Consider the following 26893-nt stretch of genomic DNA (forward strand, 5'->3'; position numbering starts at 1 on the left):
AACAAACAGGGCAAAATAACCCAGACAGGATGGTTACGGAGATGTGGAATTGAAAAAGCCTTTCAATTCAATAATCCAGGACATTGTAAGGAATTTTAAAAAAAGAAAAAAAAAGTTTCTTTGGAAAAAGAAACCCTTATTTATTTAAACCTGACAACAATTCTGAATTTTTCAGGCAAAAGATGTCATCAAGCCTAAAAGTAGGTGGCAAAAAGGCCTACAGGAGTAAATCAAAGCTTGTGAATTAGCACTGGAAGTTTACATTATCACATAGTAGGGAAATCTGCAGTGCTGGTGTCATTGATAAATGACATTATTTAGATTATTTCATTTATCTTAAGTTCTCATATTACACCCTGTCAATCACCATTTCACTTAGATCTTTTTAGACTACCTCTGTCTCAGAATTATCTTTGTAAACTTTTTTTAGGCTAAAGAGAGCATTGAAACAAATCGCTTTGTTTCACAAGCTTGTGAAACTTGTGTCACAAGCTGAACCTACATGTCTTTTTTTTCTTCACATAACTAGGGCATGCAGACACCTCAATCAGGATCCTATTGTACTTGGTGTTATAAACCCCCCAAATAAGTGAGCACAACGTCTCATTTGCAACCCTTGCTGCTGCTGCTTTAGCTGCTTTAGCATGCACCAGCAGGTTTTAAGGCTGCATTTCTCTTAGGTGAAATACACAGTCCTACCTATCGTAAGGTATACACACCTTTGTATAAAGACATACAAACCTTTGTAATATCTGATGTCGTACCCGAGTCCAATGATCAATTACTCTTTATTTACTCAGTGCTACCCGGTGCCATGTTCCACCCACAGCTTCAGGAACTTTGCCTTTTCACTTACAGTTCTTACTGAGTACATGAAGCACACCAAGACATGCTGTAACTTCTGGACCGCATTCAGTGTACCTCTGCACAGGTTTACCTCCAGATCCTGGAAAGCGTGGTGTTCCCTAGTGAGATTTGTGGCCGAGCTGGGGAGAAGCCTGGTGTGCTCTGCAGAGAAACCACCTAGGGATTTGAAAAGAAGCTGCAGCTTTCTGTATGGTGCTGAAAACAATCCCTTCTGCTGGTCGTGACAAACAGCTTCAGGTACAAAAGCAGACACACAACAGCCAGGTAGGACCATTTCTTCATTTCTTCTTTTGGGAGAAAAGTGAAAACTTGGACAGGAGCCCAGATTCAATCTTTTATTTTCCTGTTTATTTTTTTCCCTTTTGCATACTGGATTATTCTGCACGTGTAAATACTGGTTCTTAATAAGGGATCTACTATATTCTTTATATAGTGCCAGCTTTAGCGAGTCAGTGACACTCCAAGGTAGAGCAAGTTGGGACCACTGCCACCAAAAGGAGGTAGACTTTGGAGGCTTTAGCAAAGCTCTCCAAGGTGAGTGGGAAAGCACATGTCCATTTTACTGGCTTTGGATCTAGGCACCTCTTTTTGCCCTGCTTAAAATTCCTGAAGTGAGAGCCAGGCTTCTCCTTCTCTGTGGAGGAACATTTTACCCTCATCATAACGGGTTTTGCATCATAACTGACTGTCTCTGGAGGAGAGATGTTCTAGCTCAAACTGGTAGGTGGACCAGTTAACGAGTGTGGTTTTCTGGCCTGTTGGAGTGATACTGGTCTCTCTGACAACTTGAGGGTGTGAGACTGAGACGGAGCACTTGGCGCCGCTTCTTTAAGACCCTTATATAGAAATTACAACATTAGGTTATTTTTGTTTCATTAAACTAGTATGTGACACAACACAAAAAGGCAAGGCCAAATCATGGATGCCCAAAGACTTCATGAAGGGGGGAAACGGAGCAGACAAAACACCTCCAATGTACCTTCTTAACTACAGATAAAAATAACCCTTTCCACCCAAAATCCTTGCTTAGCTGACATATGAAATCTTCCAGTGTTCCCCCATACCTGACACTGGTTTGACCTCTCAGCTGAGGAGTAAGACTCTCTAGCATGTACTGAAGGAGGATTTTCACAACAAAGCATTGCTCTTCTCTCTCTGCCCATGAAAACATGATTATTCAGGTGTCCTGACATAGGCAAAAGTCCCACAGAAGCCAGCAGATTTCCTACATGTGGTCATCTGTGGAGGAAACCTTCTTGTTTTAGCTAAGGTGGCCTTGCTGCACTAACCTATGCCTCTGCAAATGATAAATTAGTTCAAAAATAGTATTGAAAGGAAAGGTTAATGCCATTCTATTGGCAATAAAAGCACTTTCTCTTTGCTGACTTGGTTGCAAACCGTCAGGGGAAACTAACACCACAATTCACGTTACAGAAGTAACTGTTTACTTCCTTTGGAGTGAATGGGTTACTTTTCTTAGGAATAAAACCCCTCTGTGGATCTCTGTTTAGTCTGACTTTCTGCTCTTTAGCTTTGGTTCTAGGTGTTAGCTTATTCACGACCTACTTATAGTTTAGCGTTACTGAAAAGTTTAGCGTTACTGAAAAGTTTAGCATTACTGAAAGTAATCCTATTCCATGTTTTAGGAAAAAAAAATAGCTGGAAGGAAGGGAACACTGAAATAAGCTACTCTGCTGATACCAAGTAAATCATGCTGTCTGCTGGAAGTAGGGCTCTTTTCAAGTCAACCTGGAAAATTGCTTTCACTTTGAATGGGAATAGTAAATCATCATGGAACAAGACTTCCAGTATCTGAAGGGGGCCTATAGGGATGCTGGGGAGGGACTCTTCATTAGGGACTGTAGTGACAGGACAAGGGGTAACGGGTCCAAACTTAAACAGGGGAAGTTTAGACTAGGTATAAGGAGGAAATTCTTTCCTGTTAGGGTGGTGAGGCACTGGAATGGGTTGCCCAGGGAGGTTGTGAATGCTCCATCCCTGGCAGTGTTCAAGACCAGGTTGGACAAGGCCTTGGGTGATATGGTTTAATGTGAGGTGTCCCTTCCCATGGCAGGGGGTTGGAACTGGATGATGTTAAGGTCCTTTCCAACCCTAACTATTCTATGATTCTATTCTATGATTCTAAGACAGATCCACAGGGTAAGATGGGTTGGTTTTCTGCATTAGAGGGACTACTCTGTGCTCACTTCATGCATTTGGCATGGTAATGTTTAGTCTGTATTGCTTTCCAGTTCCTTACAGTCATGGGTCCACTCTAGGACTCCTAGATGATTCTATATGGTCAGCATTGGCTCCAGGAGGAGCAGAATTAGGTTCTTGCACACGTGCAAGAGGTGCCATCACCTCACACATACAGAGGTGGTGAAGAAAAGCACCTGAGTCCCTGAAACCTGAGACTGATGCAACAGGAAGGCTGGAAGAGTTGAGTTCTGCTTTACTACCTGTAGCTACGTATATATTTAAATATGCTTATCTATTTAAAACCGATTTTCGCATCTCAAAGGTTTAACATGCAGGAGCACTGGAAAGAGGAATGCAGGTAGATAACAGTCTGTTCAAGACTTTGCTTTTCCCCATATGCTCCAGTGACAAACAGCAGCAGTTGAGGGTTGGGCAACACTATGGTGGATCCAAGGTCAAAGGTGGGTGCATGCCCTATAGACAGGCCTGATAACTGATCTGTAGATACACAAGACTCATTTTTCCTTCTCAGGGGCCCTGTACAGCTCCCTGCCTGCCCCCATGGGTTATTCAGTTATTCATTGCTTCCTTCCTACTGCATTGTTCATGTGATCCTGAGTTTACTGGGACTTGCAGCTACTGTGGATTGCAATTTCAGTGGCAATCTGAATTAACTACTAGTTTAACCTTAAGACCTTCGCTTTCTTTCCCCTGCCCTTTGATAAGAGCTGTTGTGTGCAGTTTATACTCTTGCTTTCGTCGGGAATGTTGCCAATGCTTTCCCCACCTGCCATTTCACTTCATGGACAAACAAGATTTAGTTTACTTTTCCACCTTAAATGTACAGCTTTGGCTTTACAACAGTACAAAAGATATTGATACAGGTGTGAGGGCAGTGAGAAAAATGGTTTTGCTTAGTTTATACTTGCCTGCAATGGAGTGCTGTCTTGGGTTAGCGTTGCTCTCCCAGCTATTCTCTTCTAGAACCCTTCACCCTTTGTGCTGTGTTTTTAGGTAGTCTCAAGGTAAATGGTCTCTGTCTCTGCCCAAAGGCAACAACCTCACTGAAGGCTGCTCACCCATACCAAATCCATCCAGGCTGGTGTGTATCTCCTCCTGAGTTGCTGTAGTTTGTAGGAACCGACATGTGAGCATAAACTGAAATTGATGGTGATTTATATTTATTTGTGGGGCTGTAAACCATGACTGCTCTGATAAACATCCTCTTCAGCTGCTTCTGAGGCAGATCAGCCAAGGCCTCAGCTGCTTGTGTTAGACTTCCAAGGTACCTTATAGGAACCCCCAAGCTCCACTCATAGTAACATTGGCATCTACCTGAAAACACATTAAACTCACTGTTTTCCAATGCTTTTCTTTACCATTTTATCTATCAAGCAATGAGTTTGTGTTTCAGTTGAGGTCTGACTCTAGAGCTGTTTTACTTCCTCCTAGTACGTCCCTAAAGTTTCTTTTTCTCACTTGTGAACCCTGTTGCTTCTGCTGCCTGGCCTTTGCAGCTCCATATAAGTGCCCTCCTTCTTCTTTTGAGTCTTCTCCTTCAAGTGCTGTAAGAGCCTCCACAGAGGCCCCTTCTTGTTCTGTTAACTAGAAATGCAAGCCAGTAAGCTGAACAAAATGGTAGGGCACTTGCAGGATGAGCTGCAAACTGAAACCAGCTCCCGAGAAATCAAAACCTTTCACTCGAAAACTTTCCTCCACAAAAGATAATGATTAAAGTAATACATACTTCGGTCTCTTTAAATTTCATGCCTCACTGGCATGGCTGCCTCATGTCATGAACATTTTGGGGAGTCTCAAGGTACAGATGTGCACCCCAGTACAGCTGGTCACTGGACACTACTTCTCACTCTGCTTGCCAGAGATCACGATTCTCTGGTTTGCCTCTAGTTTCCCTTTCAGTAAACCCTTGCTGCAAAGATGTGCTGCAGGTGGGCTGGCCAGGCTAATACATGCCTTCTTTATTTGGTTTACAAACAAAATTTCTTCTCAGCATTTTTTCCTGGACTAGTGTAAATATGCTCTTCCCAAATATGCTCTGCAAACTCACTTGGGACACATCCTTTGCCTAACTCCTTTGTGCTTTATGCTACTTTTTCTCCTATGACCAAAAAAAGCAATCAGACTGCAGGAAAAAATTCATGCCCATGCCTTTCTGGGCAGACAGAACCTGTTCAGCAGATGGTATCCAAAGAAACATTCAGACCTCTGTCTGAGCTGTTTACCTCTCCGTACCACACTCACCTCCAAAGCTAATCCAGTCTCTCTTTTCCTAAGAGAAATCATGACTTTCATTTACTGACACAAGGCATTTATTCTGTTCTGATTACACCATCTTTGCAAAGGTCTTTAAAGATTACATGGGCTCTCTAGTACTTTGCTTCACTCCAGGGAACCTGACCAGGTATTAACGGCCCATAGAAGACATTTCTTCTTCACTCAAGCCCTGCAAATATCAGCTGTCAATCTAGCCTAAGCAGTTACATGGGCAGCAGTATGCCTAAGGGTAGCCTAAATGTGGAGATGGGTGATAGGTGAAGCATCAAAGACTTCTCCTTTTGAGATGTGACACATCTTGGATGAAAAGTGCTTTGTTGCTTGCCAAGATTCAAGGCAATAGGAAAGTTTAAAATGCAGATCTGGAAATAATGGAACATGGAACAAAAAGGAAACCAAAATAAAGCGCACCCTGAAGATCGTGCTTATGAGTACAGTTTCTTATTGGCTGTGCTAAGCCTCATTTTGCTTTCACGTCTCCTATTATTTTTTCATTATTCATGTCTCCTTTTATTATTTTAGACCCTGTCTATCTATCTTCTTGGGGAGAGGAGGCACCAAAAAAAGGTTGAACTTTTCTTTCTGTGCCACAGCAAGATAGAGGGCCGTTGGTTTTGTGGGGGGTTTTCACTTCTTTGTTAAGAAAACTCCTTTCTCCTTTCTTTATTTCTCATGACTAGGCGTTTGGTGCCACAAAGTACTGCTGAAAACTGACTGAATTCCCTTTAGTCTGTTAGTGTCTTTGAGTAAGTTTTCTACTGTCTGCCTTCATTAGCACATTCCTAGTTTCAGGCTGTGTGTCACTGCCTTCTGGAGATAGAGCAGTAAAACCTTGAAACAGCAAACATTCCCTCTTACGGGGCCCACAACTAATTTTACGCTGCAAGCAGCATATGAAAACCAAACATGCTAGGACAAATGGTAATGATGGGAATAGGGTACTGAATTTAAATACCTGCCTCCATTTCCATGTATCCCTTTGATTTTTAAAGGTCCCAGGTATCAGCGCTAGAATAATATGCTCCTGTCCTGTTTCGGAACCATTCCCCTATAGAATGTTGGTGCTGCTGCTGCACATCCCTAAAACAAACAGCAGTCTATTACCACTGAGCTCCTTCTGACCTCCCTGAAGCAGGCCGTCTTATCATCATTTAGCCAGCAAAAGCTGTAATAATATAATAAGGACCTAATGCAGAAAATACTGCTAGAAAGTTTACAAAATATAATTGAAACTAGAGAGAATTTTATGAAAGGCAGCAGGTTGCCTCCATATTTTTCCTGACAGGATAGATATGATTGTAACCTGGAAAAGAGACAGTATTAATATACATGCACATGGTGTATTTAATTTGGTATTATGGCTAAAGTGTTTATGGGCATAGTGGATGTGACATGATATTTAAAGGAATCCTTTCAGAATGCCACTGTTTGGTTTTTTTCATGTAAAGGATAATTAACTGTCAAAGCAGTATGCAATGCAAATCATTTATTATAAATAAATAAATCTCAGATCTCTTCTGTGATGCTGTAGGGAATGCAGAAGCAATCTGCTCCCCACAGATCCAGGGATCTCCCATCCTCACTACACATGCTTTGTGTAGAAAGCTGTGGAAGCGACAATAGGGACAAGGCTGCATTGCAGCAGTAGGAAACAGTCTGATGAGCCTGGTGAATGCTGCTCCTCAGTGTCCCCTATGCCTGCCATCTGGAAAACTGAATGGCAAATCCATTGCAGTCCAGCTCTACTTTGCATGTGGAGCTCTCTTAGCACGTGGCAATGATGTTTACAGAGACTAACCAGGACTAGAGCACCTCTGGGAGACTATAGGAGCTTAAACATTGTGTAGACGTTATGCAGCCCTTCTGGTGATGTTACACTGTGCCAGAAGTACAGTTTCTCCCACGAGTGCAGCCCGTTTTTCCCATATGCACAGCTCGTGGGAAGACTCTGTAAAATGCCAAAGCCTTTTGTTGGCTCTGCATGGGTTGGATTTCCTCTGTGTGTTTAATCACGGGGTCCCACTGAGGGGCATCCTAATTCCTCAGTGGTATGAGATGTTTTTTTTGATGTGTACTGAGGAGCGTGCATGTGACAGTGTTTGAAGTGTCACCAGATACAGCATATGTATTTGTGGCAGCTACTGCCTTGCAAATAACAGCGGGAGGTCTTGTGTAATACCCATATTACAAAGGGCAGTTTAGTTGGAGGCTCTAACAAGCTGGGCTGTTGCTTTGCCCTCAGCTATTGATTTTTCTATTCATCTAGGCATGATTATCTCTTAACGAGCCCTTCGAAGCATCCCCCCTGAGATTCCACTTTGTTCACTGATGATGATTAGGAAATATGTGCTAAAAGCAGTGTGCACACATCTGGGGTTTGGTGCAGCAGCTGATTAATCCCTGTGCTTTCCCCTTGCAGTCAGGCATGTGCAGGGTCACAGGCAAAAGAAGAGACGCAGATTTATAGTTCAAGAGTATGATCCTGAAACAGGTGGATCTTCATCAGGTCCCACTGACTTCTGTGTCCATCAAATCACCCAATTCCTCATGGAGTCACAGCAAACATTTCAGGTGCTTGGGAGACTTTCCCACTTGCAACAGTCCCTTCCCTACTACAGCAGTGAAATTTTTGGCCAGAAGGGAGTTTGTAAACACATGATCCCAAATCTGGTGGGAACTGAACCTCAGAGATGACACAATCTTGGGCCTTGTTCCCTGCAGAATTGAGCTCAGCTTTATCTCCTCTTCAGTGTAATCTGAGCAGATGAACGCAGATGAAAGCGCTTTGACCAAAACGTTTTCATTTCTGCTCCATCTCCTATGGGCTGCACAGGGGACAATAAGAGACATCTTAATTTCTGTTTAAATCATCATGAGGTATCACCTTTGCAGGTGTTGGTGCTAGGAAGATGCTGCTGCTTTCTTCGTACAGGCAAGAGGCTGCCTGTTTGTGGATTTATGGTTTTCCCCAGCTGCTCATTGTTTGTTAAGGGTCTGGAGTACGGGGCAAGGGGCTCAGATGGAGAAAGGGAATTTGTAGCCACACAGCTTTCATTCCCTGCTGCAGGTAAGTGGCACTCCACTGAATCCTGATCAGTATGAGTCATGTTATTCTGCACACACCCACTGAAACCACGTTCTGACTGTTTCCGTTCGGCATGTACCCTACAGCCAGCTCCCAGCTGCTGGAGTAACCGGTGAGGTATGGGGATATTTTTGAATGAACTGCTAAACCTGCACACTTCGTTTCAGATCACACCCAGGAAGATGGGTGCACATGGATAGGAATCCAGAGCATCCCTTCAAACTGAGCTGCTTTGGATCAGTTCCTTGGAGATGCAGTTAAATGAACGTGGCTGAGGAGCTCCCCACAGGCAAGGACAGCCCTAGAGCAACTGGTCACTTCATGACACTGCCTTCCTGTGTCCATTTTGTTTTCCTCCCACAGTCTGGCCATGGTAACAGAAACATATAGGATTTCTTTTTCCCTTCCTCTGCACCACTCCATTGTGCTTTCTGCTGCCAGCTGGACAGTTTCACCTGCCACATCCTCTGCAGGGATAAAGGACACTGCTCATACACCTCATCTTCCCTCACCTGTAATCCAGTGTATTTTGGGACCTTTGGTCTTTTGATATTCACTTTATGATTGTGCTGGTGTTTCCTGGACTATGGCAATTTGCAGATTGGATGTTCCTCCTATGCTATATTTTTAAAACAGATCTCTGATATTCAAGGGGTGAACATCAATGTCCCAGTTAATTCCTTTCAGTCCTGCATTTCTTATCCACCCTACCCTGACTTTCAACAACAAGAGGATGCAGGAAGTCTCTCATAGCAAGGACAGTTTGGACAAGATGCCCATCTGACCCCTTGTAACCATTGCAGGTGCTCATAACAATAGATATGTCAGTGGTCCCCAAAGTGAAGCATGCTCCTTATCCTTCACCTACACAAGGAGCAACTTGTTGGCCAGGATTAGTTATGAAATGGGAGAAAAGTTGGGATAAGTAAAGCATAGGCTATGGGAGGAGATTCGGTCATCTAACACTGATGCTTGGGGGTTTGTGAGGAAAACCTGTGACACCATGTAGAAAGGCTTTTCTGGAGTAGTGACTCCCATGGGTAGTATGAGCAATGCACTTGTGTTGCTGGGTGGAAATGATCCTTGAACACTGCACCTTGCTGTGGGGGGAGCCCAGCTTGTCTTGATCAGACACAATCAGCTCTTTGCAGTCAGAGGTACCAGCCACGGTAGAGCAGATCAAGCTTCAAACCTTGTAGTCCAGGAGTAGCAGGCTGCAGTTACAAGACAGTAAGGGAAAGCAAAGATCGTCAGTGCTCCTTTTGAGCTAGATAAGGTAGTTGGGAAAGCATCTATGTTGACAGTAATTTAAAAATAGCACTGACATAGGGAGGGCTTCTCACAAGGACTGATATTTATTTGCATTCTGCGCTGTGGAATGCTGCAGAGTATATTTCTCTCCCACTTCTTTCCTAACCTCTAGTTACCCTCTCCAGTTACCCAGGGGCATATTAAGCCATTCAAAGCCTTACTAGGTCACCAGGCATATTTGAGTCCCATGTGCTCCAGAGAGGGTCCTCTTCTCTCTCAGTTTTGCTGTTTAGAGGGAGAGCGTATCTGGTCCGGAGGATGCACTGAGGGCATCCCTTAAACATCCATGTCAGTAAGTCTTCAGGGCTGTATCTTGATCATAGCTGAAATACAGCACAGGCTGAATGACTGGAAGTCATTCTCCCAGACACAGTCCTAAGATAAGGTCTTAATGACATGAGTTTAAATCCATCCCGCCTCTGTAACTAGTTGGGGAAGTGGAGGGATCAAAGGTGAAGCAGCATGGTATGGAAGTCGCAGCCTGGCCAAGAAAACAGCTTGTTTACTGGAAAGACAACAGACTGAACTTCTTCCCAGAACTGTGGGTCACTGCAAACTCACTGCTGCCTTGCTGCAGCTGACCAGCTGAATCTTTTCCCAAGTCACGCTGGCTGCAGTGAGGGCTTGGACACCCAGCATACATGCACACCTCTTCTGCAGGCAGTGAAATTTAGACAACATCACAGGCTGCAGCCCTCCCTGATGTATTCAGAAACTTGCAAAGGAGGATGCAAACGGTGTGCTTCTTGAGAAGATGCTACCCAGGGAACAAAGTGTAAGGCAAGGACAAGAGACCTCAGGGCTCTGTTCATAACACTGAGTCACTCCTGCTCTTCTGAGTGCTCCTACATGTGCTGAGCTTCCCTACACAAGCAAGTTCTCTGAAGTCCATAGGGAAAGCATAGCTGAGGGAAAAAGTAATTGCCAATGTACGTGAGGTGTATTTCAGTGCCAAGAAAAATCATTAGCAAAACAGCCTACCCAACTGTTAACTATTTTAAAGTCTAGACAGGCCCCAAGGCCAGATGATTTTATGGTTGGGTCCGCTCTCATGTCAAAAGGAAGGAGATGAACTTAAGTCGAGGAAGGCAGAAATGACTGTCGCCAAGGTCAAGGTGGCAACAAGCAAGTACAAACAGCAGCAAAGACAGTGGGAGTAGTGAGGAATGAATCATCAACTAATATAGTGAAATGGGGGGGAAAGGCAGAAGAAAGGTCTAAGAACGGCGAAACTCAAGAATGAAGGAAGAACGAGAGGTTCTCCAAATATGTAGAAGGACCCAAATTAATCCCCATCCCTGTACTTCTGATTGCAAGAAAAAACATGGTATACGTGGCTGCTGCTGTTGAGATGAGGTGTTGGTGGTTAGAACATGAGAAATTACTAGCACAGGGGAAATTCATTATCAAGGTAGATGCTTTTCAGTTCAAAACCATCTGAAAATGACCTGGGTCATGAGGAGGTTAGTCCTACATGTCTTGTCCCATGTTGGCTGTTGTATGGATGTGTTGGAATTAGGAAGCCAATTTAATAAATGTTGTCTCAAATAGGTGTAGCCTGGAAGAATAACCCTGGAGCCATAGCAAAGGGACATGGGCTCTTGCTCCTTCAGAAATTGCTTGTGGTGCTATGGAATCCTCCTCGTTGCCACTTTGCATTTCAACCTTTGTGACAACTGGAGTACTGGCATTGCAGCATCCAGGGTCCTCCATAGCTTTTCTCTTGACAGAAAATGTCACCTTCTAGGAAACACTCTTTGGCAAAACCTTGATTCTCATGCTACTATAATTACTCTGCTGATTAATGCGTTCAAGGGTTTGTGGGTAGGTTTGAAATTAATTCCAAGAGTGCATATAAAAGCAGTGGGGAAATATAGAAGATGAAGGAAAAAAAAAAAACAATTATAAATACATACAGAAATCTTTTATCTTAAAATTTATCTTGCTGCCTGAAACAAATTGGCATGTTTCTGGCAGGCATCACTGTCAACACAACTTAGGAAAGAATACGCTGATCTTACAACAACTGCAGTTCACAGGTATAGGGAAGTAGATGGATTAAGCTCGTAGTTAGCCCAGTTAGTCTTGTAATATAGGTAGGTAGGTAAAATGCCAGGGGACTGGCACTGTGTTTTGAAGGGTCCAACTATTTGGAGCAAAATGAATGTTTGGTTCATTCAAGGTGGGAGAAGGAGTGGGAAGGTTTGGAGGCTCCTGAAGGTGCTGAGGGGTTTTGGTGAGGGGGTCCCCTTGACATCCGTGAGGCCAGTTGTGTGTCCCTGCGGGCAAGGGGAGGTCACGCTCTCAGGGATGAGCAAGCCCTGACGTTTCGGCTCCGAAGCAATCCTCCAGCTGGCCGAAGGAAGCTCTGCGGTTGTTATGCAATTCTGCTTTTTCTCTGCAGACTTTTTGCTACTCTCAACTATTGGAAAGTGCGTGAGGTGGAGACTTGGGATCAGCTCCTAGGACAGTGCCTCTGGGTTTAAGGAGTCCTGGCTGACTCCAGCATTACAGACTCAGAGAGAGGGGCTTCTCCTGGGAAATGGATCCCTCACCAAGTTCATCCTTTTTTAAAGCAATTTGATATGTTGGAGTCTTTTACTCGCTTGGTTTCCTTCTGAAAGCTTCCGCATCGGCAGGAGGTAGGTAAGGCAAGCAGCAGTTGCCTCTGGAATTAATCGGGGTGCCCCGAGCCCAGGTGCTCTGCTTTTCTGTTTTACTCTGTCACAGCGTGTTGGGCTGAAAACATTTTATTTTTAAGGGATCTACTGCACTCTCTCTATCTACGGGAAACAGAATTAAACTGAGGAAAAAAAAAAAGTGAAGAATTTGGCAAGGAGCCACACAGTGACTAAAGTAAGAAGTGGGGAAGTTGCAGTAAGTTTAGTTACCAGGACATTGCATGGCAGAGCAGGTCAGTCCTGGATCTTTAAGAGGCTCAGAGACAAGCACGGGATGCCCTTCCTACAGCGCAAAAGAGCTTGGCTTCCTTAGGTGAATGTCCCGGCGCTGCGACTACGAGTGAAGCTGTTGGTCTTGGGAGGGGATAAAGCTGCGTGTAAAAATGAGAAGAGAGGAGTGTACCAGAGTGCTATGGAAGGCAGCAACTCTGTTGCTGTGACTTTTCTAAGCCTTCAAGGGTAAGATTTAAACGCTTTCCTTCCACTTGTTTGTTTTCCCCGTCACTTTTCTGGGTGCAGAAAACTTGCCCTTTTTTTTTTTTTGGAGGTTTTCTTTGTCAAGAGTTTTGCAAAGCTCAACCAAAGCGCTTGGGGTTGAGCTTTTTCTCCGGGCGATCCGGTCGGCTTCTGGGTGGAGTGAAACGAGCTGTGCATGATCCCAAGCAGCAGCAGCAGCAGCTCGGGGAGGCTGCTATTGTTTGCGTTGTTTCGGGGGGGGGGGAGCAGAATGCAGAAACCGGCTCTGCCTCGGCGGCTCATCGGTAACTTGAGCGTCACAACTAACTTTTGCTGGATGCAAATGTTTGACTGCCGTTCTGGTGTCAGCTTAAAGAGCGTTTTAATGAAGACAGATGGCGGACATTGGATCGTTGCTTTAAAACGTGGCAGATAACAGGCTGAAGTCTGTTTCCCAGCAATTACAGCTAATTGCATTGGCACATTGCAGTGCAGGGGTAGGAGCACACAGTTTCGTGGGTTTGTGTGCGTATAGCTTTGAATAGCACCAAAAAATAGCTGGAGGGCTTGCTCACCTCACCCAGGATACCTCTTCAGGTGTTCAAAGAGCTGGGGAGGTTTCAGGGTTACATTAAAATTCTTCACACTAGTAGATTTAAACCAGTCACTGCTCCCTGTAAACCCTGATGCCAAGAATGACCATTTATAGCCTCCTAAATTTACACCAGGTTGAATTATGGCAAATGTGATTTCAGCCCTGAAGGAGTGTTATTCTGGGATTAAAATCTCACATTTTTCTTGTCCATGCTGCAGCTTGCTGTGTTTCCCCACTTGTAGAGCTGTGTGTGAGTGGTGCAACACGTGGTATTCCCTGTTTTGCTCTTGAGGTATTCAAACAGGATGTTAAAAGGGCTGGAGAAATATAAATGCTAATGCGTTTCACAGTTAAAATATGATTAGTACTAATTATTTCTAATGGCTGAAATTTTGTGTTTGCTTTCAATAAGGGAAAGCAAATACATTGTGCACTTTGGATTCAAAATTTGGACATTTTGAATGAAACGGTTAATACAGCAGAAGTTTAAAGGGGTCCCTTTGCAAACATGCCTTTGTGATACTGTCCTGGGTTCAGCTGTTAACAGTTGTTTTTCTGCTTCTTAGTAAACAGCATTACAAGGTCAGTCTATGCCAGGTGTGCTAGGACTTCACATATCTCTGGCCAGAGCATTAGCAAACATTGCTCCAAACTGTGATGTTCCTCTCTGCGGTACCTGTAGTAAATGCTTCTTTCTTTAGTGCCTCACCTGCACCCCCTCAGCAAGTGTGCAGTGAAGGCACGGAGAAAACAGGGGGTTGAGGACCTAGTGTATTTTAAACCATGGATGCTTTCCAGTTTTGCCTGCAAATCCATTTTAAAGCAACAGGTTTTCAAAACTTAGGAACTTAGATTTGTTTCAACGCATGGTATTTAACAGTATTACTCCACCAAGGGCACTCATCAGCACAGGCAGCCTTGCTGTCACAATGCCCAATGCTTGGGAACTACTTTATCGTATACTGAGTCTAGCACTTCAGCCTGTGACTGTTCAGTGTTTGTGATTGTCACATCGTCTAAACATAGATAAAAAAACAGCAAAAAAAAAAAATTTAACTTTGAATCTTGCTCATGTGCAAAACCAGACCTGACTGGGAGAGCTGGTGACTGGATGTAAGGTATGCATTTTGGCTTATTTACCTGGGCACGGCTATTTAAGCTTTTTAGGGTGCATGCATACCACACTATGTGTGGTGGCAAAAATGACTGGATAAATCTTGGTTTACTGCCTAATTCTTCTGGTCCTTTGGTGCTTCCTTCTAGTATTCAGCACAATTTCCTGACTCCTCAGATCTGCTTTTACCACTGCTTGGGCAGGAATTTTGGTCTGTACTGAACTACACCCTATGATCCAGATTAAAATAACCCTTCCAAAAATGATTGTGTTCAACACAGATCATTTCACAGAGCCTGGGAACAAGGTGATGGGAGCAGAAGCATCAAGTATTTTCTGATTCATATTTATCATTGTATCTGATGTGCTGTGTAGCTTTGTCCAGAGAAGAGAGGCCAAGAAACTAGCCATGTTTTCCATCTGTAACATCTGCTCTCTGTTCGTCTGAGTTCTGCTATGTTTTGTCTCATTTTGACTCTCACCACTGTGGTGGTGGGAAGTGCTTCCTTCCATATCCAGTCTGCAGTGCAGCCCTTAGCAAGCCATGGTTTTGGATTAGGCTTTAGCCCTAGCAAATTCCATGTGCTGTAGCTCATTGCTACCTGCCTCTCATGCAGGAGAAGCTTTTTGCACTTGTGTTCTCAAGCCTAATCTGGCTCTTTGTCTCTCTTAAATAAGGCTGCATTTGGTTTACAAGAAAGCATCCCTTCCCTATTCAAGATCTGTCAAATTAGCTTCTTGCTGTGGATATTAAATTGCTTAGAACCCATGATTAAACTGTCAGTAGCCATAAAGGAAGTGGATTGTCTTTGCAGAAGTGTAAGCCATAGCTAGACAATCTGTAGATAGAAAAGCCTTCTATAGTGAGAAGGGATAATTTATTCTTAGCTTATACTCCAAATCCTCATAAATGAGGAACTGTGAATTTGAACTTTAAATAATTTTTGCTATAGGCTCTGAAAACATGGGGGAGTAATGTGTCCTGTAAAGCGGGACCTGTGTAATTATTCAAACAGAAATAAAAATAAAAAAAAAACAAAACAACCATAAAATAATTGAGTGGAAAATGGAACAACAAAAATGTTCAGAGGGACTGTCACAGACTGTGGAAGGCAACTTGAGGAGATGGAAGCAGTGCTTCACTTTGCCTCTGAAAATAGCTGGTGCCAGTGAAAATGAAGGCAAACAGGAAATTGTCTTTTTTTCTGACTATAGAAAGTTTTTGTGTGCTTGATGGGTTTTCAGGAACAAGAGGCTTTGAAGGCATCTTACCAAAATTTGAGAAGTACTTCATGACATGTGGAAATGAAACGTGAAAGAGGTCATTTTATTCCAGAAAGTGCAAAGGGAAATTAAAACCATAGCAATGTATGTGAGTGATATTGGGCTGAAGACCCTTTGTTATAATTTTGGGACTGAAACTAAATACTACGTTTAAAAAATAGATTCATAAAGAAATCTGATCCAGGACATTAATTTTGATTGCAAGTGGAATCTGGGGAACAAAAAAATACTCTGGTGGAGATTGATAGATACAGGTGCAAAGTTGTTTGATCCTGCAGGTAGGATGGAGAGTCCAGAATACCCCAAGGAAAAGACCTGGGACTGGAAGACAGGCAGAGCTGAGGCCAGCCAAGAGAGCACATCTGTCTGTAAAAATCGTGATAACCAGCAGAAGTGAGAGCAGTACCTGACTCACCCCCAAAAGGGACAAGGCCACCATTTGTCTATGTTTGTTCTCATGTTTGTAGCTGATGGCCAATGAGCTCCCAGACTGAAAACAGATGGAAGTGTAAAGGTAAAAACGAGGTGTGAGCAGGCAGGCCCACACAGGAGCTATAGCCACCATGAGAGTAGTTTGCTAGGTGAAGGGGTATGAGGATTAGGTGTGTGAGTCAATAACAAAGCAGCAAAGGAAGATATTTGCAATATTATGAAAATAAAGGGTACACCTCAGTGCAATAGGGGTGTGTCAAGTGCTTAATGCCACTGTGTGTGTGCCCATTGAATACTGACACATTCTCATATGACATTGTGGTTTGGGCAAGCTAAGAACTGAGATTTGCATAAAGTATCGTGCCAGCTTGGGAAGGATTCATAACTCCTAGGCTTTAACTAAGTAAGCGCTATGCTAAATCTGTGTGATGGTGTACTGGAGAGGTAACTGGTACAAATGGATGTGACAAATTTATGACCCATATCTGCCCTAAAAGACAAGGCTTTGTAGGAATAGTGAGCCTGTACATATTTGTGCTGGCCATGGTGGTAATTTAAATTTGCTGCTGAGTGAAGATGTTCAATGAATGCAATGTTAATCAAACCCCTTAAGAATCTGAAGGAATTAAAGATGCCCTCCATGCCCAAATAGCGTATTGTTGCAGTCTTGTTGTCATACTGCAGTCACACCAGAAACCAGTGATTAAAGAATCACAATAATTAGCAAAAGACGTGTCAGAACTGAAGGAAGTTTCAGGTTTTTGTTTACAAGATGAGGATCATAACTCTATTGTTTCTTTCATGTTGTTACTGCTGAAAGGCGGCTTACAACAACCCTCTCTTCCCTGTTCCCTCACAAATGTAAACATCCTTTTTTTCCCTCTGCTAAAATTATATGCCTTGTCACTTGAGTACACATCTGGGAGAGGTTTGGTAGCTGGAGATAGCTTTTCTAAAATGTTTGTAAAATACAGCAAGATCTGGAGTTTAGAAGGATTGCCGTGCAATGATCAGAACCAGCCAGCATTGTGCATCCTTGTGCTGCCAGGGATTATCAGATCTGTGGCTTCTGGTGCTCTAGGAAATGTGAGGTCTTTATCTCTGGGTACGTTGTCTCACCTCTTCCACCATCTGATGGGGAGCCTTCAGTCCTAGTGAAGAGACTTTTGTAAGACATAATAATAATCCTAAAACATGGTAGAAATATGTTGAAAATTATAGGCTGAGGTCAGTTAGGGGTGGAAAGCAAGGTTGGTCAGCAGGGTTGAGAAAGCTTTAGGTTGTGACATTGAATATTGTAACTTAAGTGGTTTAGTTCCATGGGCAGAGGACATTTTGGGGAGAGATGTTGGCAAAGCATTTTTTCTGGTGAGCAGAAACAATTGGATCTACATGAGTGAATAGAATAAGGGTCTCCTTCAAACACAGGGCACAGAGGGGCTCCCAGACGTCACAATCAGTGGCAGGCAGCACTGCACTAGGTTCAGTGTGTAGAATTTAGCTGGCTGGCTGGAGCTTACCTGCTGCTGTTTGCCTTATCTCAGGCCCATTGAATTGCAGCAGCTAAATATAGCATTGTGTTAGCATCTGGAATAGAGATCTGTGCAGAAATGTTTGACCTGTGCAATGATTGTGGTGCTTTCCTTAAAGTTTAACTTCATTTTATGAAAAGACATGAAGCCCAAGCATCACCAGGCATGGTCTGGTGATGTTGTATAAGGTTTGTGTTTGGGCAGTGGCATAGCCTGTATTCGCATCTGTGTGTTTCCAAAATATGATATGCTTGTTACAGTCGTCTCCTTAGACACCTCTGCTCTGCACAGATAGCATAGGATAAAGTGCAAAATCTTCATTCTGTCATCTAGAAAACTTGTTCCAGATAGATCACTATTCCCTCAAATGTCTCTGCTTGGCGCCACTGACCAGTTAAGTAACTGGTACAGAATTCTTGTTGATTCAGGCTCCCAGTCAGCCAGGCATTCCAGGCAGTGCCAGCTAGAACTGTGCCCGTGGATCTTCACAGGCTGTCAGCATGAGCATCTCCCTTATATCCTTTAAATAAACTTGGATGCTTGGAACTGAAAGTTCCATTACCGACAGGTTTTGATGTGATTTTGTTTAGTTCTCAATTCCTCTGCATATCAGGATATACTGAGTGCCTTAAATGCATTTCTGTGCCTGGGTTTAGGCTTCTGGGCCAGAATTTTGCAGCTGATAGGGAGAAATTTTACCGAGAGCCATACAGGTTAGTCCACCCCAAGCACAGAGAGTGACCAGCAGATGGACAACAGTGTGAGCCAGCACATGTTGAGCACAGGCAGATGTACAGGAAACCTGTGTTTCCTGCTGCTTCCTCCTCTTCAGGGAAGCTGATCTTGACCTGGGTAATCACACAGCTCCTTTGCACCTTAAGGACAAGCTCTATGCATGCATTGCTCCTTATCACATCAGACCAAGGTTATAAGAATGTCTTTTTCAGCCTCTTCTTCACAGACCCCTTCTTTGCGCCATGTCAGGAGATGAACAAAATGTCCCAGGTAAGGTAGCCCACACTGATGCAGTGCAGCTTGCAAACCCGAGATGGTTTTGCATTTTAAAACACTCTATGTGATAAACTGCAGCTGTTGGCCACTGTGCTTAGGATTTGGGTTTTCCCATTTTATGGGTGCAGAATTACATGTATGTGTGGCATCATGTCATGCTGTGGGATAGAAACCCCCGTCGTGAATTGCTGTCTCTTTTCTCTTGCAGAAATTCCATGGATTTGGACTGAAATAAAGTTTTGGGATGTCTCTGTTTGGATTAAAATTTGGAAAGAAGAAACTGAGAGGTGAGTGCAGTCTGGTAAAGCCATTGTTAACTGGTGACAAAGTAAGGAATGTAAATATAACACAAGTGTGAGCCCTTGAGGTTGTGTTTGGGACCATGTCTTACACCTGCAGAGCAGGCAAGCAAAGAAACACTTCATTTACTTTTCCTGCATTTCATACTACGTTGATGAGTGTGTGGACTGTGTGCTAGTGAACGGGGGCACATGCTGTGTCATGGCACATAACTGGCTTGGGGATGTTGTGCTTTGGTGTTTCTCCTATGAAGATCTTTTTCGAGAGTCATGGATGAGCAGTGCATACTGCCCTCTCCCAAGCAGTTTATAAAATATGCTAGAAGCAAGTTAGTGTGAAGGTCCAATGCAGCCTTTTGATGATGAAAGGCATTGATGTACTCCACAAACTGCATCAAGTTCTGGGCCCCTCACTACAAGAGAGACATTGAGGTGCTGGAGCAGGTCCAGAGAAAGGAAAAAGAGCTGGTGGAGGGTCTGGAGCACAAGTGTGATGGGGACCGGCTGAGGGACCTGGGGGGTTTAGTGTGGAGAAGAGAAGGCTCAAGGGGGACCTTATCACTCTCTACAGCTGCCTGAAAGGGAATGGAGTGAGGTGGGGGTCAGTCTCTTCTCCCAAATAACAAGTTGTAGGACAAGAGAAAATGGCCTCAAGTTGCATAAGGGTGGGTTTAGATTGGATATTAGGAAAAAAAGTCTTCACTGAACGGGTTGTGAAGCACTGGAACAGGTTGTCCAGGGAAGTGGTGGAGTCACCATCCCTGGAGGTATTTAAAAGACATGTAGATGTGGTGCTTAGGGACATGGTTTAGTGGTTTTCTTGTCAGTGCTCATAATTTCTCTGTGTGTGGTGCATATGACATCCAGATAAATGGGTGTGAAGGTAGGAGCAGTCATTCTCTGCAGCACAATCTCACTTTTCAGCAGAAATCCCTGAAAAGATGAACACCTGGAGGAAGTCCAGCAGGAGGGCTATCCTTGAAGTGGGCTAGCTTCCTACAGCCTCTTAGGGTGCATCTTCTTCAGACTTTGCAGCAGGAGCCACTGAACTGAGTCTCGTGTTCTATCACTTTGCCTCCAGGCCCTGGGTGTGATCTCTGGTCAGGGAACAGGTCTGCAGACACTGTGAAGAGAAAAAGTCTCTAAACTTTCCTTTCCAGGGTGTTTCTCGCTGTATTTGATGAACACAGAGATTAGTGCCCTACTCATATTTTGGCATGAAATTATTTTTTCCAAACCTCTTTGAGCTCAGCAGACTGAACAGATTTTTTCCTAAGGGTTTATTTTTGCAATTGTCCTGCTATTTCCCCTTCCTGGCACAGGGCAGACTGTGAACCCTGGTGTTAAGATGGGGCATCCGTTTACTGCTCTGATAGTCCCAGAAGAGGAGGTTGTCTTTGCTCCTGAGGAATGATCTCTGCCAGCACCAGGTCTTTTTCTCCCTCTTTGTTTTGGAAATGAGGGAGCACAGGCTTGTCTGTGAGCCGCTGTCCACCCAGGGCATCTCCACTTGTAAAGGGGTAGCTGTTCTGATTATCAGAAAGATTATGTTGCTGTACTAGGAAAGTTTTGTGGTTTGCGTGTCCTTGGGTTCTAGCAGAGAAGTGTTCATCTCCCCTTTCAGCCAGCTGCCTAAGAAACTCAGATCTTCCTAGATGTAAACCCCATAATTTATAGGGAAAAATAATTTATTTTCACATTTATGCACATATTTATCCCCAGTTCAAAACCGATGAATTCAAACTGGAGGAAGTTCAGAGAAGGATAAGGGAAGCTGGAGTGATCAGGGAATGATGTGCTTCCATAACAGGAAGCTAAAGGAGCATTTTTTCTTTCCCTTTTAATTCTTTTGCCTTGCAACCCAAAAGCTGCGATTGCTTCTTGCAAACATTTCACTGGAATAAGTGCCAGGTTTGAAGTGCTATTTTAGTCCAACAGCTTATAAGCCTTTGTTTTGGAGGAGTCTGTAGGAGTCTGTAGGAGTCTGTGCTGCCTGAGAGCCGGGGAATATCCCATGCACTCATTGGAGAGACAGTACTGCTGATGGGAAGACCATATCTCTCTTCTAAAAACAAAGCTGAATGACAGTTAACCTTACAGAAGAGCCATGATCATGGTGTGACTTCCATGGGAGGGGATGGATTACCTCAAGCATCAGCTGTTGAAACTGAGATCAGAATTGCTCCCATGAGAACAGTGATATTTTTCTGTTTCTCCCTAGCAAAGCATGTCTGTTTTCACATGAGCTGGGATGCAGGCAAAATTGGTAGTTTTTCAGGATAGGTATGGTTTAACAAGGCAGGTTACATCCTCTGAATTTCTTGGAGATAAAGGGTTTATGCAGATGTTCTTTATACAAGTAACCAGGGATGTAAGTAAAACTCGGCTGTGTATATCATGTCAGATGCACAAACACTGTTAGAGGAAACCAGTTCCTAGATGATCAAACCTTATGAACCTATTCAAGCTGAAGTGGGGAAGCACAATTTTTAGGTAAGCAGCAGTAATATTTCTCTGTAAAAGATGCCCAAAATCCTTTACACTGAGGTTAACCTACAATGAACATTGACAAAATGGGAGAGGAATGGGGACACTTTCGGTTCATGGTGTGTGTGGAAAGAAATAAGGATCATGCCTTGGTGATGGCTGATAAATGTGGAATGTGTCTGCTCACTGGCTTGATCCCAAAGCAACTTAACTCAGGAATGTAGCTTTGTACCTTGAGGATGGGAATGGCTGAGCACTATCCATGAACCAAACAGAAATAGGGAATGTGGAGAACTCATCTACACAAATAAACTTACCTGAAGGTGTGTGCTTCCAGTCAATGGCAAGAGCAGTCATTGCTTCAGCTTCACCTGCAAAAGCCCAGCCTAGGGGCACTGTAGAAGGAAGAGGACAGATATAAAGCCTGAGCCAGGGCTTTTGGAAAGCTCCACTGGGTTTTAGTTCTTGCTGCAAGGGACAGCCTGCTCTTCAGAGTAACTTGGTTTTGAACATCTCTGGGCAGAGTTTGGCAGGGGAGCAGCTCCCTACAGAGAAGACAGCCCAAGACTGGCTCTGCAGACATAAAGCCCGGCTGCCTTTTGGGACTCTCATTCAGATCTGATAGGAAATGTCAGAATCATAGAATATCACTAATGTTATCAAATAGGGAAAACAAATAAATTAATCTAGCAGCCATCAGCATAGGTTACAGCAAAGGTGATGCTGTACAAAAAAAAATTGCTAGAAAACAGTATGCACCATACTCTTTCTCCAAACCAGTAAATGTTACTGCATACAATGCAAATGTAAAACAGAGTAATTTCCTGCAGGTACAGAAATGAAACTTCTTTTCTCAATACTGTGGATAAACAATTATTTTTTCCTTGTAATAGTAATGTTTATATCGACCTATTACAGAGTGGGCCAGGAGAACATTAATGAATTGAGGGGTGAAGCGTACTCAAGGTCTGATCAGAAATGGTTACTTCAGCCAAAATAGAGAAGAAAAAAAGAAAAAAAAATAGATAAAGATGGAACACAGAAGTACAAGACAAAAGCGAATGAGACTTCTCACAAATCTTAGCAACACTTAGATGGAAATCAAATCTAAATGTAGTCCACTCTGCTTTTGAAGAGGCTTTTGTTCAGCTCCCAGATCTCGATTGCTTGACGCAGCCTCCTATGAAAGAATACTCAGAAGATGTCTTAAACAACACACCTATTTTTAGTGGTGGAGCCACTCTTAGTAGCTGTGTCTGCATGGGACTGATAACCAATCACTATCTTTGGAGGAAGTCCTAATCTTCCTTTGTATACTCTCCCTATATGTGTAACAGCATCCCTGTTTTCACATTCAGTTGTCCATATTGCTATTTTATCACCCTTAGTTCTAACATTAACAACAGCACCACATGCATCATCACTGTAGCCACCAAATGACTCCCCAATAAGGCGCAGCAGTGTCTCTAGCCAGAAGCGATCGAGGTCACTTCGCCTCTGCTTTTTGCTCAGTGTAGTTAGCCATCGTCCTCCTTGCTTGTTCTTTTCATCTTCCAACATGGGTTCAATCCTGTCCTTAAAGAGTGAGCAGTCACAACCAGGCATTAAATTACTAGAGAGCTGGATACGGTTGTATAAAGCTCAAAAGTCTTCAACAGTATCAAACCTTGAGATAAGACGAAGATTTGCTTGCCAAGTTTTGCTGTTGTCACTTTTAAAAAACTAGAGTGCCCATCTGTTTTGTAGTGGATGCTTAATATACTGCTCAGGGCTGGCAACCTCCTGACTAGGTGCTGCTGGCTCAGTTTTCTCCTCTTCTGAAGGCTGAGGTTTGGAAGTGGTTTCTGGTTCCACCGCTGCCATTTACATCTGTCTGTGGAAATGTTTTACCACAACAGACATTGAGTATGAAAAATATATTTATTTTCACATAATTTCCCATGAGGGAAATAACTGTGAATAGAAAAACTTCTCAAAGTTAATTTCAGAACTGTATTTATTTGTATGATTTTTGCAGCACTTCCTATCGCTGTCTATTGCTGTTATTAACAACATGTGCAATTGTGTCAAGCTGTGGCTTGACATGCCTAGGAGATACTGTTTTCTAGTAAAGGAAATTATATGTGACAGCCAGTCACTGTCAGACTAGTTTTTAAAATAAAAACAAGTAACTATTTCAGCTGCTTTATTTGGCATGCTGATATTCATCAAAATATTGTGAACTACAATTACAAAAACCAGGATACAAAGTGATTCAAAATTCTAACCCAAATCTGAAAAATAAACAACCCCCTAAGCTTTCCAAAATGAATAAGAAACAATTTCTACAGCTAATATATTTGGAAAAAAAGCACACTTTCATTCTGAAGCTGAGTGAAAGCAAACATGAGAAGGTGTAGATGCTTCTTGAGAAATAATCTGTTGCAAGGCACTTCTGAGATGTGTTGAGTCCCCACCCCTTGCCCAAAGCCAAAGCAATTGGTGAGATGTCAATGGGAGGAGGTGAAGGAAAACCAGGACAAGTATTATTGCAAGAAACGGGGAAAGTGACAGAGATAGCCTCTATCCCTCCCCAGAATAACCCAAAAGGGAATATTTTCTGTTATAAGTTTACATAGCACTTCTTCCATGCCTGTGTCCTAAGAGTGCTGTTTGAACACGAGTGTTGTACGCACTCTGAGGCGTCCTTTTGAGCTCTCATTTCATGTTTTCTCTCTCCTTAAGGTGATAATATCGAATACTGCTTTAGAAAAACGTCAGGATATAATACTGAATATTATGTTAATATTACTGGGCCTCAGGCAGAAGTAATTCCAGCTCACCCTCAAGGTTTCTGATTTCAGACCTTGTATCTGCTCTATGAAAATGAAGGTATGTCAGTACCTCACCTAAGTAAGTATTTTGTTAGTGATGACGGAAAAGAAACAATTTTGCATTAATACCAGGAGCATCTGAAATGTTTTACCTGTGTGAGAAATTCCAGTTGCCACGTGGTGTTTGTTCAGTGCTAGCAGAATGCTGAGCTCCCCACCAGGCACCAAAGATGCAGTCCAATGACCACAAAAGTGTATTTCTTGCATTTCATTTCTTCAGGAGGAAGAAGGATTCTTGTTCTTGGGGCAAAAAAAACATAATAAAGAAGATCTCTATTTACTAATGGAGGAACAAGCAGGCCAGAATAGGGCTAAACTCATTTATGGTGGTGTCTCTGAATGGTTTTGCTGCAGGGTTTTTTTTAAGTAAATCCCTCCTATTCAGTGAAAGCTCCTCCGTTTCAGAGGCGAAAATGCATGTGATCGCCAGCATAAATCCTCCCCAGCCACAGCAGCCAGAGAGGCTCCGTAGAAAAGGGGCATCTACACGTGAAAAGAAGTGAGGGTTTGGAGCATGGAGCCCTGGAGAGCCCCTCCTTTGAGTCAGTAATAAAAACCACATTTGTTTGCCAGGCAGCTGAGCATGTTCCTGCTCCAAGCAGGGCTTGGCTGTGACCTTCCCCTTGCCCGTTTTCATCCCACTGGGTTCTCACGGCTCCTCCTTTCCCAGCCATGCTTGCTGCACCCTGCCAGGCTCTGGCTGCAGTTCAGGGCAGGGATGGGCTTTGGTTTCATGTGCAGAACAGCAGGCGCACCGGCACCAGGCAGGTTGCAGTGTTAGGTTGACACTTGGGTAGTGAGGGTTCTGCTTCCGTCTCTGTCCCCAGCCAGCTGTGAAAAGTAGATCTCTGGGCAGTGTGAGCCTCAGACCTGTTGTACAGCTCATCCCTTCACCCACGTATCCTCTGATCCATAGCGAATGTTGACTTCCTGGGTTAAGATCCCTGGCTTTGGTTTCGGGTACAGCTCGCTCAGTGCAGCTCTCTTGCCAGCAAGGCACTACTGTATTATGAATGTGAAATCTGGTGATATCACCACTGTAAAAAATAATCCTGCTCTCTTTAACCCAGTGGTAGGGACTCTACCCAGGTGCACCACATATAAATCGAGAAACTTGTTCCATGGTTCCTTTACCTCTCATGATTGAAAAAAAGCAGCAATTATTGCTTTAAGGTACAAGGAGATTTTGCCTATTGGCTTGTGAAATCACCTCCCTAGGAACACCAATTTTAGTTGCCCAGTGTAATAGACATATAACTTGCCCTCTCCCATGGGGTTGCCTTTCAATGAACACCCTCTTTTTTTGAGGGGAAGATAGAGATACTGACACACGTGGTGGGTTTCAGTTATTTGTGCACACGGGGTAATGGTCTAGCAAAGACCTGAGAAAGGATCAGGATTCTCTGCTAGTGAAGGGATGGGGTGATCTCCTGGGTGCTGGATGCAAGGTGGCACTTTGTGCCACTGCTGAGAAGCGATACCAGAAGCTGGGTCATGCAGTGATGATGAGGTGCCCAAAAGTAAGGTTAATAGAATCGGGGGGAGATGGGATAGGAGGAGCTGGAAGGAGACACATCATGAGATTTGAAACAAGAAACATGCTGCAACTGGTGGAGGTCTTTTGAGACTGCTTATGGTCTGTTGCAGGAGAGAACTGAATTACAGTCACAGGAAGGTCAGGTATGTGCCCTTGGGAGCAGAACAACTGTTTTTCAGCTTTCGCAATGTGGTATTGGTAAGGTTAATAGCTTTGCTAAGAACCACTCTACAAAGAAAGCTGGGGAGGTGAGTCTAGCCCCTGGATGCCACTCTGCAGCTGGTCCAGAGCAGCGTTCATGCTCCTGAGGTCACTTGCTTAAAGGGTGGAGTGGAGATTATTATGTCTACACAGTTTATGTTGTCTCTGTTCTGTTGTCAGGCTTAGTTACGCTGGCAGTCTCCCTGACTGGGCTGTGTTCCTTACATGCATGAGGTATCAGGGTCTAGTTTGTATATGACTTGGCAAAACCAGGCAGATCTTAACCTCCTCTTTCTTGGAGCTTCAAGACTTAGTACCTACGAAACCTTTCCAACAGCCTGCTGAAAGCATTGCTCTTGGCACATGCTCCTTAGCATAAACCAGAAACTAATTTCCAGGCTGTCTGACCAGTCTTGTATCTAACCTCTTGCAGGACTTTTCCATGCAGCAGTCCTAAGCTGGTGGGCTAGCCAGTTACATTTATAGCTGATTTTTGGCATGGGTTTAATTTGATTAAATACAGATGTTATTCTGTGGTTCAGCTCCTAAATCTGTCTGCTTGAGAAAACAGCCACTTTCCCAGTGAGTTGGTCTCAGTGGTTAGACCAAGAACTGGGCACTAAGCCATATT

General features: G+C 43.6%; 2 protein-coding genes across 5 annotated transcripts in view; one reads left to right on the forward strand and one right to left on the reverse strand.

Annotated features, from left to right (window-relative positions):
- The first annotated feature begins 992 nt into the window (after positions 1-992).
- Positions 993-26893, forward strand: part of LOC130610964 (phospholipid-transporting ATPase FetA-like) — an 83323-nt gene continuing 57422 nt past the window's right edge. Inside the window, exons 1-2 of one of the 4 annotated variants that reach the window (XM_057431202.1) lie at positions 993-1131; positions 19074-19152. In XM_057431202.1, coding sequence (XP_057287185.1) covers positions 19110-19152 — 43 coding nt within the window. In that variant the 5' untranslated portion in view covers positions 993-1131; positions 19074-19109. Of the gene's footprint in view, positions 1132-12158; positions 12407-12598; positions 12901-19073; positions 19153-26893 lie in introns of those variants that run through there. The other 3 variants (XM_057431203.1, XM_057431200.1, XM_057431201.1) reach the window with 3 other exon arrangements.
- Positions 22659-23514, reverse strand: LOC130610966 (eukaryotic translation initiation factor 4E-like). The gene is given in 1 exon segment (XM_057431204.1): positions 22659-23514. A coding segment is annotated over 1 exon segment (657 nt). The 3' UTR covers positions 22659-22857.

Source organism: Pezoporus wallicus, unplaced genomic scaffold (genome assembly GCF_028554395.1).
Source record: "Pezoporus wallicus isolate ANWC-B61680 ecotype Strahan unplaced genomic scaffold, APGP_CSIRO_Pwel_v1 contig_12129, whole genome shotgun sequence".
NCBI lineage: Eukaryota > Metazoa > Chordata > Aves > Psittaciformes > Psittacidae > Pezoporus > Pezoporus wallicus.